Genomic DNA, 15,219 nt, shown 5'->3' with positions numbered 1-15,219 from the left:
ATGACACTGGAAGGGTTTCAAAGACATATTAGAGTGACTAGAATTCTGGCTTTATCTGGGTTGTCCATGGGTGTCCTTTATCTTTCATGGACAGTTCTATGCTTCCAAGAAGCAAAGTCCTCATTTCCAGGGCTGGGCTGTCCTTTAGTTTGTTTTACTTGAGTATGAACAAGCTCGAAGTCTCCAGTAAAATTCCACTATCTCATTCCATTTCACTGTATTATGTGAACTAATACATGGTAACAAAGTGAATACATGTTCATATTACAAAGACTGATTGATTTAACAGTTAGGGAAGTAAACTTTCATAACAGTGCATAATCACCTTTGCAGAATAGCTGACACCAGTCAATAATTGCAAATTGTCCCTGGTGGCTTTCATGGGATCCACACACATAAATTGCAACTGTAACTCTGTAACTGCTCAAACTTTCAGTGATCACTCATGATTTTTAGCCCTTTGTTTTATCAGTTTTCTTTTTTTTTTTTTTTTTGATAGAAGCTTCCTTAGCTTCCTTTCTTTTGTGAAGTTGAGAGTAAAGTACTTTTGATCATCCTTTTTACCTTTCACTGAATCTTTTCCACTACTATTCTGTCTTTCCTGAGCTGAGGCAACTTAAAAACTCAAAGAGCTTTTAAAATGTGTTTAACTGTGAATTTACACAGCAGCATTAATCTGCTTTGTTCTCTGCTTTCTTTCAAATCTCAGCATAAGGCTTATTTTTATCAACTTGATTAAATACTGAAGTGAGATTTTCACAAAAACCTTTTCTAAGGCCAAGATTTTGCTCCTGTACAGTACTAGTCAGCTTAGAGTTGATTTTTTTATTTGAAGTCAGGATGTTTTTCTTCACTATGCATCACCTTTATCTATCCAAAATCTAATCTGCCATTTGATGTCTAGTTATTCAGCTGCACAATGTCCTTCCCAGATCTTTAGTTGTGTCCTCAGGTCCCTCAATAGCTTGGTATGATCAGAAGGCTGTCACCTGAGTGCCCAGCTCCCTTTTCAAGTCACTTGTATGTTGAGCAGGTCCATTGTATGTTGGATTGATCCAGCAGTGCACCCATCATCTCTATGCTACAGGGACCACACACACTCCACCAGCTATTCATGCCAAGACACTTGGTCTTAGGCCATTAGTTTTCTAGAAATCCCAACAGGCTCTATTAGCCAGAAAACTTTCTTCACAAGTTTAAAGATACTCAGTAAATGACAGTGTTTCAAACCGGCATTGAGAATGCTTTCTTACACGGCTAATCAAAAGATGTAACACTTTTGAAGGCAAGATCTCATTTTGTAACTAAAGCAATTACAATTGAGAGGATTCTTTCTCCCCACACTTCCCGGTATATAGCTTTCCCTTTTCTTTTTTTGTGATCTGAAGAGCCTATCCCAAAATCCAAGATCCCTGAGGATGTATGTCCATGCCTAGACAAGATCAAGCACTCTCAAATCATTCCAGTAGAGAACAGATTGGAAAATGTGTCACAGCAACAGGGTTCAACACTGAAGACATGTTCGAAAAAGCTTCATTCCAAAGACCTCATCTGGCAAGACTGTGTTAGACACGGTTTGTTTTTAAAGTGCAGTGATTTGATAATGCAGTGACATCAAAGGTACTTTATAGGGCAATACGCAGTCAATTAAACCCTCTTTTTCTCCCTTCAAATTTTGCTAAGAACACTTAATTTCAAAAGACACCTGGATTCCATAGGAAGGATATGAAAATACACAACCACGTCATTGCAGTACTTTACTGAGTGATGCCCATGAAATGTGTGCCCACACCGTACCCTAGCGAAACCCAACGGGATCGAAGGGAGGTAGAGAGGTTTTATTGGGAACAACGGCGCATCCTTTGGCCTGTTGTGTCAGCGTGGCCAGCGGGCGCCAACCCGACCGGGCATCCCCTCACGGGCGCAGCGCGGGCTCCCGGGCTGTGCCCTCGGCGGGGCAGCGCCGGTGCCGCAGGGCCGGGCGGCGGGCAGGTGCCGGGCTCGGTAGAGCTCTACGCGCGGCGGGCGGGGCGCGCTGAGGTCAGTTCCGCCGCCGCGCGGGCGGGGGCCGGGCCGGGCCGGCGGCGGGGGGCTCGCTCGCCCTCCCTGCCGGAATGAGCGCCGCAGGGCGGGGCGGCAGCGGCCGCGCAGGACGCGGGGCGGCGCTGCGCTCCTCCTGTGTCCGGAGACAACGGCAGCGGCGGCGGCGGCTGGCGGGGTCAGCGCCCAGGGACGCTGCCCTTCCTCCATCCCCCTCGTCCCGCTCCGAGCCAGGTAAGGCCCCGGGCCCGCGGCTCCCGCCGCCCTCCCTGCGCGGGGCCTCGGGGCCGGAGCGGGCGCGGCGCGCGGTGCTGCCCCCTGCGGGCCGGCGGCGGCAGTGCGCGGCGGCGGCGGCGGGCGGAGGTTGCGCTCGGGCCCGCGCAGCGCCCGCCCCGCTCCGCATCCCCCGCGGCGCCGCGCTCCTCGGGCCGCCTCGGACAGGCAGCGGCCGGGGGAGGCCGCCCTTCCGCGGAGAGCCGGCAGCGCTGGTGCGTGGGTGGGCTGGATGCCCAAGAAAAGGAGGTTTTTGGTGCTTGCTGTCTCGTGGACGCCATCAGGCCGCTTTGGACTCGTCTGGACTAAAGCTGTTGTCCAGGTTTGTCGTCTTGGTCATCCTGAAGAAAAGGAGCTCTCGGGTTAGTAAGTGTATTCATGAGCAAAATAGAACGTCCTGTGTTTTGTGTGCAGATAAGGTTCTTTTGAGTGTTTGGGCATAAGATTGGCTTAATTGAATCCCATGTTGAATTTTGTTGCAAGACAGTCTATCATTGAAAAGTGTTACATTGGACACTTCAAGTAATTTAGGTGTATAAGCCGATTTTCTTCTAAATTAATAATCCAGTGTTATCGTATATGTAGCCAAAATGTCCTGCAATGTACATTTAATTTAAAAAGTCTGCTTTATAGTTAAGAAGACTAGTGGTGTTTTACAGGATTTTTCTAGCAGTCTGTTGTGCATTGTTACTGCAGTAGGTGGTTACAGTCAAGGCTCTTTTCTTGCATGTACAAACAGTATGTGGCTAATTTTATCAGGAATTAAATCTGTGGAAATCAATTTTAACATCTACATGAGTGCTTTGAGATGAGGGTATGGAGGGATATGTGCTTTTAATGGCACTCTTCCCCCTCTTCTCCCATTTTCTTCAGTGCCATACTTCCTTGCTGTATTTCCTACAGGCCTTAGAGCTCAAGAGTAGGGTAATGCTTTATACTAGTCAGTGTGCTCTGGATATGCAGAAAGACTTTGAAAATCATTGTAAATTGTGTGAAATGATGAAATGAACAGCACAGATTTAAAAAAATTGATCATGCATGTAATGATAAACAACTCTATAAACGTCTCTGAGCACTCTAGAATACTGCTTTTGATACAGTAGTTATTTGGTAATGCCTTGTGTAGCTTTTTTCAGGAAGACCACCAAGCAGTTGAATGATATGACAGAAATGTGTCTCTTTCAGATACAAATTAAGCTAGGCCTTGTTCCTAGAGCCGCAGGGAAGCAACCTCCATTTCAGTAGAATGCTGCATGGTACATACATGTACCTGCATCCATACAATGCCAAAAAACGTTAGTAGATTGGACAATTTTTCACTTATGCATTCAAAAAATAGTGATTTCCTTTCAATCGGTGTTTTGCATGACTTTGTAAGTAATAAACATTTTAAGTGTAATTGATTTTTTTCTGTAGAGTGAAAGAACTGTATATTTTTTAATAAAAATAAGCTCTGAAAACTTGGTGCATGGTCCTTGCTCTTCTTAATTGTCTGCATTGTCATTCTTCATTCATTTTGCTTTGAAAAACCTCATGTGAATTTCAGCTGAAAACCAAGAACTATTACGACTGTGTGATGAGCTGTTATTGTGAGACAAAATGGCTTTTTAAGAAGGAATACTTGTAGACGAAATTTCTTTGGTTCATTTGAATTGTTTGTTTTTAATACAAAATTAATTATTTTAATTAATGCAATATGTAATACTTGAGTGAAGCACTTTGGCTCTCTCCCAGTCATTAGGCCTAAAATTAATGACTGGTAATTGGCAGCTGTGTAGTTGGGTCAGTAGAACAGTTAACTCTGCTGAACAGAGGTAGTTATGTTAAACAGTCAGTGTATATATATATATATATGTATATATTTATATAATTGCAAAATACAGGCAAGGTAATTTTAAGCATGCATAGAGATTGACATTTTTCACAGTGGCTCAAATTTTATACACTGCATCCTCCTGATGCAGTGATGCACAGTGTCTTCCAATTCTGTTTAAACTTGCTTTTCTTAGGGATGACTTATATGGGCTTTTCAGTACCAAAGCACACCCTGATTATTGGCTGCAGTCTGTGATCTTTGTGCATGAGAGGTGTGTGCTTTGCTGAAGTAAGGGCTCATTTATTTGTTCACATAGGCTAAATGCATCCTGCTCATCACACCCTTTTCATTGATAGCAGCATGTAGTTTGCACTAAAGGAACCTAAAGCCTTGGAATGTACATATTCTTCTTTGAAATGATGAACAAATTTTTGATGTATTTGAAGTAAATAGAAATTTCCAGTCTGACAGTGGCCACATCAGTGGTTTGTAACCTACTGCAGTGCAAAAACCCTTGTACTGGTTGAATTTGGCATAGTCAGGCTGCAGAGGATGTTTCGTCCTATTTTCCTTTGTTTCAATGCATCTTTGTTTTTTAACCTTTATGTAGCTGGGATATCCAGAGTTTGGAATGCCTTTTAATTTCTGTGCATCTCTTAGTCTCTTGTGTCTTGAGCAGCAAAGTTCAAGATATGATACTGTCGTGTGAAAGGTGGAAATGTTTGTTTCATTGAATGCTGACCTTTTAATGTCACTGAGTTGCAGGTGTTCTGTAGGAGTGAATGGGAAAATTTGGTTTATCTTTCTTGTGATGTCTTTTTTCCATGTGCTTTGTTTTGTTTTCCTCTCCAAACTAGATTCTCTATTTTTTTTTAATGTTTCCTAATTTGGGTACTTTGTTGTATTTCTTAATATATTTTTTTATTTTTCTGAATTCATTCCTGTGAAGACAGTAACTGGAATTGACTTTGACACTCTTAGTGTCTCTCATTTCATTTTTCATCCATCCCATTCCCATGTTTGCTATTGAGACTCTTTGTAGACTTCGAGGTCTCCTTTAATGATATTTTTGGGTTGGTCTATGTGCACTGCATATGATTATAAAATCGATTATCTTTTAATTAAATCTTCTGAAGCATGTTTCTGCCAATCCTTCAAATACCAAAACAAATCTTTAGGGGAATTCCTCCCCCTCCCCATCTTCCCCAGTGGTATGGAGTGAATGTATGTAATGTTTGCCTCCCTGTGTACATTGATGATCTTGGCTTTCTGAATTTTTTTTTTTTAAATACAGGCATGAAATTACAATATAATTTTGGACTTGTTTTATCCAAAATAAGTATAAATTTGAGCTGTTTGTATCAAAACCTTTGTTATTAACTGGTCAGTGTTCAGGGTACATGGTTAAAAAACTAGCTAGGAAGACAGCAGAGATGTTACTTCAACATCAGCTGGTTATTCAGTTCTTTACCTTTTACTGGGTCTAGCTGGGATGGAGTTAAATTTCTTGAAAGCAGCCTGTACAGTGCTGTGGCTAAAACAGTCTTGATAACAGACTGGTGTTTTGGCTGTTGCTGAACAATGTTTGCACAATGTCAAGGTTTTCTTTCCCCTCCCCACTCTATTGAGTAGCCATGGGGTGGGCAAGAGATTGGGAGGGCACAAAGCTGTTCTTTGAATTACCTCTATTAAATTTTTCTGGCATAGTCTTGGATTGAGAAGCCCAGAGCTGTTAAATTGAAGTCTTCTGAAAATGTTGGACCTTGTTTCTTGTACTTTCTTGCCCTTTAAAGGTTGTGGGTTCTTTTTCATGTTCTCCCATAAAGTGAAATCTACTGAGTTTAAAAAATACAAGAAAATTCTCTGGGTTTATACTTTTTTTTTTTTTTTTGTGATCAAGGATGTTGATGGCATAAATTCTCTATACTTTGCTTTTCAGTTAGTTCACATGGAGGGCAGTTTCAGTATTAATGGATAGATGTTAACAGCAGAAAAAGGCAAATACTGATATAGCTTCCCCATTTCCTTTCAAATGCCATGTTACTTCTTCCTTAAAGCTGTATAGAAATGCATAAAGCATCTTTGGTCTGGATCTTGAGCTTATCAAGATCTCTTATCATCTTTCTCCTGAAACAAAACAGTGGATGTCCTGAACATAGGCCTACCACCACACTCGTGTGTCAGCAGGTTAGTCTTAAGTCTAGAAAGTGGTACTAGGCAGGGAAGGATGTTCCATCTGAACTACCACAAACATTTTGCTTTTCAGTCTTCTTTAGAATCAGGGTAATAGAGCACATAATGTTGTCCACACTAGAATTGCTTGAAGAAAATTCTCCAGATCATGATACAGCAATCAGGTATACTTTCCTCCTTCCTGCAAGGCTGCCATTGATTTGGTTTTTTAAATTGTGTGTATTATCACAGCTGTCTGCATTGCAATGAGACGAGATTACTACAGTTCTAGAACTACCCACTAAGGAGTTTTAGTGTACACCCATCCATCTGCTTAAGAGTGAAAAGCTTGTTATGTTGTCCCTAACCAGTTTTCTAACTTACTTTTGCTGATGTTTGTGACTACATCAGAACACTTTGAAGAGCCCTGTATTTAAGGCAGCATTGATACAGCACTTATGAATATTGATGGAGTATAAGGAAGATCATGGAATCACTGAGTGGGTTGTGTTGGAAGAGACCTAGTTCAACCTCCTGCCATGAGAAAGAATGCTTTCCACTAGATCAGATTGCTCAGGGCTCCATCCAGCTTGGCTTTGAGCACTGCCAGGGATGGGGCATCCACAGCTTCTCTGCACAGCCTGTTCCAGTGCCTCACCACCCTCACAGTAATGAATTTCTTCCTAATATCTAACTTAAGTCTACCTTTCTTCAGCTTGAAGCCATTCCCCCTTGTCCTATCACTGAATGCCCTTGTGAAAAGTCCCTCTCCAGCCTTCTTGGAAGCCCCCTTTCAGTACTTGAAGGTGCTATAAGGTCTCTGTGAAGCCACCTCTTTAGGCTGAACAACCCCAACTCTCAGCCTGTCCTTGTGGGAGAAGTGCTTCAGCCCTGTGATAAGCTTTGAATGGGTCCAGAGGAGAGGCACTGAACATCTTCCTTGTGTTGGGGGCCCCAAAGCTGGATGCAGCTGCAGTTCAGGTGAGGTTTCATGAGAGCAGAATGGGAGAATTGCCTCCCTCAGTGTGCTGGCTACGCTGCTTTTGATGCCATAGTATGGTTGCTTTCTGGGTTGTGAGCACATATGATGCAGGAAAACCTTCTGGGATCAGATATTTAGTCCTGTCAAGCCACTGGGGAGATCACAGAATTATTTAGGCTGGAAAAGACCTACAAGATCATCAAGTCCAACCTGTAACCCAGCACTGCCAAGCTAACCACTAAACCATATCCTTGAGTGCCCACTTTACATGTCTTTAATATCCCCAGGGATGTTAACTCCATCCCCAGGAGGCAATTCCACCAGTTCCATAGGGAACCCGTTCCAATTATTGACAACCCTTTCAATGAAAAATTTTTCTTAATATTCAATCTAAATGTGCTCTGGTGCAACTTGAGGCAATTTCCTCTCTTCCTGTCACTTTTTACCTGGGAGAAGAGGCTGACACCCACCCAGCCACAGCCTCCTTTCAGGTAGTTACAGAGAACAGTAAGGTCTCCCCTGAGCCCCCTTTTCAAAACCCCCAGCTCCCTCAGCCACCCCTTGTAAGATTTACTCTCTGGACCTTTCACCAGCTCTGTTGCCCTTCTCTGGAATCGCTCAGGCACCTCAAGGTCTTTCCAGTACTGTAGTTTAATTTCTTGATTACCATATGATTATTGTGAACTCTTGATTACCATATGCTTAAGTGAACTCAGCACTGTGCTTTTGGAGTCCAATCAGGCCCTGATCTCTGCAGGTACACTTGGTGAGGATCTGGACTTCAGGAGCAGAAGCCTTTTGTAGGGTGTATTGGAAAACAACCTCATGCAATTGAGTCTGTTCGTGATTGCAAGTGTGTGCAACAGTATAACTAATGATGTTAAATAAGAAAGGTGTTGATTGGACTTCACGTATGTCTCAAAAGCCTAATTTGATTGTTTATTTTCTAAATAATAGTAGTTTCATAGTCTTGCCAAAAGCTTAAAGGCTGAGATCTTCTTCCTGTTAAATATAGTAGAGAGACAGAGTGCTGGAACCTGGGGGCCAAACATATTGCATGTGTTAATTTGGTGTTTTACAGTGATATTACTGATCTCCCTCTGCCTTATGTTGCATTGTTTATTTTGCTTGATTGACGTTCTGTTTTATTAGGATGAAGTGAATTATTTATATGCTTGTCCACATATATAGAAGTGATTACACTGTAATATTAATAGAAGAAAAAGTAATTAATTTTGCAGCCACAGATTGTTTTGACTTCATTGCTTTGAGAACATGTGAAGCATAAATCACATCTTGTTACAAATGAGTGTTCAAGACTGTTTGTATCTGAAACATTGGCACTGATTAGAAAAGAACTTCCTTCTGTATGTCAGGAATTACCATGCTAGCTTAAAAATTCTTTTATTTAAAAACAGACTAGTAGTTCTGTGTTTCTAGTAATCATCCTAGTCACATTCTGTTTCCCTGCTATTCACATATGAATGGAAGTTACATGTTTCATGATATCTTGTCCTGAGTTGAAGGCTTTATATGAACTGAAATCATACTCTGCTGCTCAGTTCTGTTATCAAGTATCTTGTTTGGCTTATAAATATGTTTCTTAAGTGTAAAATTTTTCATGTCATGGGAGAAATAGCATAAACTCTTCAGGTTTTGCTGCATAGCAGGTAATTACACAAATTTGTGAATGTTTTGAATGAGAGCAAATGTTAAAGGATTATTTGATTTGGTATGTTTTAGAGTTATTGATTGTATATACAGAATACAATCAGTGGTATATTGAGAGTAAACTTGCACTCTGTAATTCAGCTGTAGTCCACTAATAGTTCAATTATTAGTTCATTGTATTTCAGTGATCATTGAATCCTAATTGACTTAATATTCTGCTTTTTATTCTTCAGTGCTGCAAGCTGATCGACTAAGAACATGGAATATAATATGGATGCAGTTGCTTGAACATCATTTCTTCCAAAGCTTGTATTCTGCAGATTGGTAGCCTGAATCATTGATTGATAAGAAATTATACACAGGACTAATACCAAGGAAACATTCTGTCTGTTGATGTTGTGTTTGATGAAAATGATGCAGAGTTCCTTCATCTGAAATGCAGTTGAAAAAAATGAGGGAAATTTTACCAAGATTGTACTCTGGCCAAATTAATGATAAAAATAATTCTTTAACTACATCCCCAAAGCAATCTGATGATAAAATAAATCTATCAAAAGGGACAGATGACCAAAACTGCTGTTACCAAGGAACTGAGGCTGAGAACAATAAGTTGTCACTGATAAGCTGTATAAAGTGCAGAAATGTTCAGAAAATTTCAATGCAAGATATAGAGAAGCATAAGAAGCTCGAGTGGACTGAAGACAGAAATTTCATCTGCAAGAAGTGCAGTCATATTAAACCACCAGCTTTCGATTTTGTTCCTGAAGGTGCCAATGCTGCAGACTATGAAAAACGTGAAAGAAAAACCCCAAGTAAAACCCAGAAAACATTTAAAGTAAAAAATTTTCTGCCAGGCAAATACTACTGTGATAAATGCAGATTTTCAACAAAGGATCCTTTACAGTATAAAAAGCACGTAGGGCAACATGAAGAAATTAAATTTCTTTGTTCCCACTGTAGTTATGTATCCTACACCAAAGGAGAATTCCAGAGACATTTGGTGAAGCACACTGGGACCTTTCCATATCAGTGTGAGTACTGTGAATATGGTGCTGTTAGACATGACTATATAGTTAAACATACAAGAAGAGTACATGAAACACCCAGAAAACGCCTGTCAAATACTCTCATGAACCACAAGCAAAAGAAACAGAGTCAAAGCACTTTATGTAAAAAGCAGAAATACAATAAAATTCCTTTCCAAAATGAACTTTCAAATTTGTCTTCAAATATGGTTTGTGAGATTCCAAGTAAAGCAACTAAAACAGTCTGCTCATCTCAAAATGTAGAATGTAGCATAAACACTTCATCAGTCCAGGATAAGACAATATTGGAGCCATCTGAAATGAGTGTATGTGAGAATCAAAGTGTGGAGGTTGAGGTTTATTCTCCAAAAACAGAGCCTTTACAACCTGGGATGCCTTTAACAGTAATTGCACCATCTGAACTTGTAGTTCCTTCCAACTGTTTAGCTCAGATAGTAGAGCTGAAAATAGTGAATGGAGCACAACAACTGGTTCTTAAACTAATTCCTATGAAAGAAGCAGCTTACAAACCTGTGAACTGTGCAGAAGAGGAACTTGAGAATCAAGGTATAGAACAATCTGAAGAAGTAAAGAAAACGTCTTCTGTCGGTCAAAATGAGTTACTAACTATGGAAGTGAATGTAAACAAATTATCCAGTGTTAGTAACCAGCTTAATTTGGATAGTACATATGGCAAGAATTCTGAATGTTTTTGTTCTTCTGATTCTCAGCTCTCAGGCTATAGCTCTGTATCTGTACAGAGGGAAGATACATCAAAATTATGCTTTCATTTGGTGAAAGGTATTGATGTCCATTCAGGTGTTATAGAACTTTGTTCTCAATCTCTGGTGAAGAACAGTGCTGAAAAAAAAAGTGATCTTAAATCCTCAAGGGGGAAAGTAGATGGAAAAAATAACTTGCATAGTGATCTGTACTGTTATGAAGAAGGCAAAGATACATACCGTCCAAAATATGCTTCCGTTTCCGAAGGTAAAAATTCCAAGAATGTTTCAGTAGAAGCTGCTCAGGAGGGCAAAAGTTTTTCTGCTGTCCATAAAGAAAAGGATACATTGTCTGTGAAGAGGGTTGACAAAGAACATAGGAGTCTACCAGTCAGCTCTACTGAAGCACATATAGCTGGAAAGGGTTTTGATAAAAAATCTATTACATCTTCTGAAGGAGGAAAAAACTTCCACATTACTAAAACTCCAGCTTTTGAGGATATAACATCTGGCTTAAGCAAAGTAAAGAGAACTGAAACCATAAGCCAAAAGAGTAGTCATCTTCTGGAATCACTTGAACTACAGAAGGTGGAAAATAAAGGCAGTCCTTCTGAAGGACCTGTTATTTCATCTGTATTTTCTCTTAGCTCTGGGACTGAAAATGTTCCAGAGGATGTCAGATGGGATGACACAACACGCAGGAAGAAATCAGCAACATTGCTGTGTAGAAAGATTGCTCAACTCATGTCTGCTGCTGAACCTAACATGAAATCTGTGCCCTTGAGATGTCAGGCTTCTAGTAAGAAGTTGCTTTTGCCTCAAGAAAGTTCAGGAAGCTGTGAGGGAGCTGATTGTGCCACTGAAGTAGAAAAACCTGCAACTTTGTCTGAAGCACATGGTGGAAGAAGTGTGATTAGTGAAGAACACAGTGAAGATCAGCTCTTTACATTTGCAAGAACTTCTAAAAACAGGATAACTAAAAATTCCCATGTCGCTACCCCAGTGTTTATCCCTAAAGGGACAATGCTGAGAGTACTGAATGCTACTAGCAGTCAAAGCTCATATGGAATAGAGAACAGGGGTGAAACATCAGCTCCTGTGCATCGCAATGAAATGTTTCTGCCTCGCCCGGTCCCCGTCAGTGTTTCTGAGGCACTCGGCAGTAATTTCCCATGTTTGCCTAAGCAGGGTGAACCAAGTGCTGAGTCCCAAACTATATCACTCAGGCAAAGACCAAAGCGAGAGGCAAGTGCTAAAAATAACAGCAAGCAAACTAGTGCATCATTTCAGAAAAGCAGTGATGTGAGCAAGCAAAGCAAGCCCTATTCAAAAAGTCCCAAAAATAAGGCAAGACAAACAAGCTTCAGAGAACTTCCTAAGAGGAAAACAAGAGCTCAGTCAGAAACCACTTCAAGTTCTGATATGTCATACCTGTTGACAGCAAGGCGTCTTCGACTTCTTCCTCTGAAAACAAATCAGTTGATAAAATGCCCTCGCCGTAATCAGCCAGTTGTGGTATTAAACCATCCTGATGTTGATTCACCAGAGATAATTAATGTCATGAAGACTATCAACAAGTATAAAGGTCAAGTCCTGAAAGTAGTTCTGTCAGAAAGGACAAGTAGTTGTCTTGGTGTCAAACGTTATCGAAAGCGTCTTACTCTTCAGAATGCTGAGACAGGAAACCAAGCAAAAAAGCGGAGTATGCTAAAAATGAAGCTAAAAAAGACCCACAAAAACAACTACCAAGTGGTGGAAACTTCACCAGCTGAAGCACTTAGGTGTCTCTTTAAGTGTTGGTTTTGTGGGAGAGTATATATGGACCAAGAAGAATGGATAAGTCATGGACAGAGGCACTTAATAGAGGCAACCAAGGGATGGGATGTTCTTTCTCTTCAAGCAAAAAAACGTTAAGTGAGAGCCTAGGGGAGGTTTCCCCTCTTGCTTTTAATGAGTGACACTAACTTGCTTGAAATGAAGGATGGAAATAACTGCTTTATTTTGCCAAAAGTCCTCTGCTGTTAGCAAAGTGAAGAAGAGAGTAGAGGTACAGAGAGATAAAGAAGCTGATAGTGAGGATTAAGCACCACTTTGCACTCTTGTGATTGAAATTTGTATTGGAGGTCAGCTTCATCTGTTCCATAGGAAAAATTTGAAGAAGATTTGCTATGCAAACATCTTTCTAGTTACCTTAAGATACTGTGCTGTATGTGGTTTGTGCTAGGTCTGTATGGATTAAAATCTTAGATGATGAGATCTTTGTAAATTTAACAGGATTTAGTTTGCTTTATTACAGCATGGTGTTTCAAAGATCGAGCACATCTGTATGGAAATGCACTTTTGGTCCTCCATGGACAGCAAGTGTAAGTCATAGGTTTTAGTGGCAAATTAAGCACTACACATAAAAAGTAAAATTTAAATGCAAGTGCTGTGTTTCAGTGAAATAAAAACACTTCTGCTGACTTCAGAGGAGGTACAAGGGTGTAAATGAAAAAATCTATGGAATCAGTTACTCCTGCTAGGTCAGATAGCACAAAGAAATTTAATTTTGTTTAGTACTGAGTCTTTACCTAGACTGTATTGTGTAGATGAGAGGGAGCAGAACAATATGAGGATTCTGTGCCATCAAGCCAGAGATACCTGCAGGCTTAGGGCTGATAGTGAAAAGCACTTCTCTAAATGGCCTCAAGGCTGTTCTAAAATAGTATTAGCCAAACATAAACTCTGTGCCACCTTGTGCGTGATAGAAGCATTTACAGACTTGGTATTTGGTTAGAACTCTAGTTGGTGAGCTGAATTACTAGGGAGCTTGTTGAAGACTTTTCAAACTGAAAAGCCACATTGCACAGCTTTTACATGACAGTGTTGAACCAATTTTCAGTGCAATCTTTCATCGTATTTAAGAATTTAGATGTTGTTACAATTTATTTTTTGTAGGCCTCAAATTCATACAAGCATGTGCCTAGTTACAGATTATGTCTGATGCGTACTGACTTCAGTGCAGTGTAAACATTGCTCAGTTGCTTAAACACTTCTCTAAATCAGGGCCAAATGACAGCTTTTTAGTAAAAAAGAGGGATGGATGACACTGAAGTTACTGTTTCTGTATGTGAGCTGTGGATGTTTCTCTTCATCTTGTCAATTTTAAATCATTTTAGAATCATATAGAATGAAGTATATTGAAGCACATACTTACAATTAAAATAATGTGTTACAGTTTTAGAAATATGAAAATCAATACTGACTCTAATGCTGGATGTGTGTTCTATGTTTGAACTGGGACTTCTCTGGTAAACTGGTAGTCCTTAACTCTTTTCACTGATGGTGCATTTTTGTAAACAGTTTAGCTGGGAATATTTTTTTATATACTCCAGCAGATTATACATTCTTTTGATAAAATATTTATCATATCTACATTAGAATGTAAATATTTTAAAACTACATCTGACTGAGGTTTACTTTCAAAACCACTTATTGCTTTCCCATAATTTTGCAATACAGTGTTAAAATCCTTCTGATAGCTGGTGCTTTAAGTCAGATCTTTTCATCGTGTACACATGGAAAATTTTTGTATCATTTGTATCAGACTAAACTATTCCACAGAACAAACTTTGTTTTTCCTGTTTCATCAATAATAAGGAAATGACAGTTCTCATTTTGTATTCAAATGGAATTATATTTTTTTAGATGGGTACACTAGAGGGTTTTTTTTCCCCACTTCATATGCTTTGATGCCAAACCTAACAGTGCTATTTGCATTTTCAATGGTGAAAATAGTTTCCATTTTAAAATTATAGCATAACATATAAAATGAATACTGAAATGGTTAACATGAAAAACCCCATGGTTAGCATTCCTCCTTTGTTTTAATTCCTTCAATACAGGTTACTGGTTGAATTAACTTTGTTTCTGTAGAAGCTACCAAATAAATGGTTTTGAATTTGCTTTGTAAGAGTTGTCACTGGCAAAATCAGAACATTGCTCATGAAAACTGTACTGGGGGAAATGGAGAAAGTGTTGCTGCTCAGCTTGGTGGATTCTGGGTGGTTTAAGTACACTAGTAATGCTTGTCTTCTGTAAGCAAGTTTACTGTTTACTTTAGTAAACATCTGCAAAGCTCTGTATGTCACTGCCATAATCTGTTATCTAAATTGTTAAACCTTGGGGTTTTTATGGTTTTTAATTTAGATTTTTTTTTTTGTTTCAACATGAAAACCTTTTGTAAGTTAAATTGTATTGTGGTTATGAAATTCTTGAAGCAGATTATGTCATCCTTTTTGTTATGAACTCTGCTAAACTCTATTTTAGCGGCTTCTGTTTTGTTACTTTTATTAGATAAAATTATGTCAGAATAATTTCCTTCAAGTTTAACAGTGTCATCAGTTTGAGAGAAATAATTTACAGTGGATGTTTTCTTCCCTTTTGACTCAGCATTGAGAAATAAAAAGGTTGAAAGAAAATAACAATCAACTGCTGATTTTTTTTAGAGCTAGTTTGTACCACTACATAGTACATCAT

The 15,219-nt window shown here is 39.6% G+C and overlaps 1 protein-coding gene across 2 annotated transcripts; it reads left to right on the top strand.

The window, feature by feature from the left end:
- The first annotated feature begins 2,085 nt into the window (after positions 1–2,085).
- Positions 2,086–15,167, top strand: ZNF518B (zinc finger protein 518B). 2 transcript variants are annotated; one of them, XM_054633225.2, is made up of 2 exons: positions 2,086–2,274; positions 9,188–15,167. In XM_054633225.2, exon 2 carries the CDS (start codon positions 9,391–9,393, stop codon positions 12,613–12,615), a length of 3,225 nt encoding a protein of 1,074 aa, XP_054489200.2. In that variant the 5' UTR covers positions 2,086–2,274; positions 9,188–9,390; the 3' UTR covers positions 12,616–15,167. The 2 variants fall into 2 exon arrangements, with proteins under 2 accessions (XP_054489200.2, XP_077033815.1); XM_077177700.1 differs by lacking the exon at positions 2,086–2,274 and adding an exon at positions 2,393–2,675.
- The last annotated feature ends 52 nt before the right edge of the window (positions 15,168–15,219 follow it).

This window comes from Agelaius phoeniceus, chromosome 4 (genome assembly GCF_051311805.1).
Source record: "Agelaius phoeniceus isolate bAgePho1 chromosome 4, bAgePho1.hap1, whole genome shotgun sequence".
Classification (NCBI taxonomy): domain Eukaryota; kingdom Metazoa; phylum Chordata; class Aves; order Passeriformes; family Icteridae; genus Agelaius; species Agelaius phoeniceus.
This window is presented reverse-complemented; position numbering and strand designations above follow the sequence as displayed.

What these genes read in the sequence shown, in the direction of transcription:
- ZNF518B (XM_054633225.2), top strand. Translation starts at nt 9,391, where the DNA reads ATGCAGTTGAAAAAAATGAGGGAAATTTTACCAAGATTGTACTCTGGC.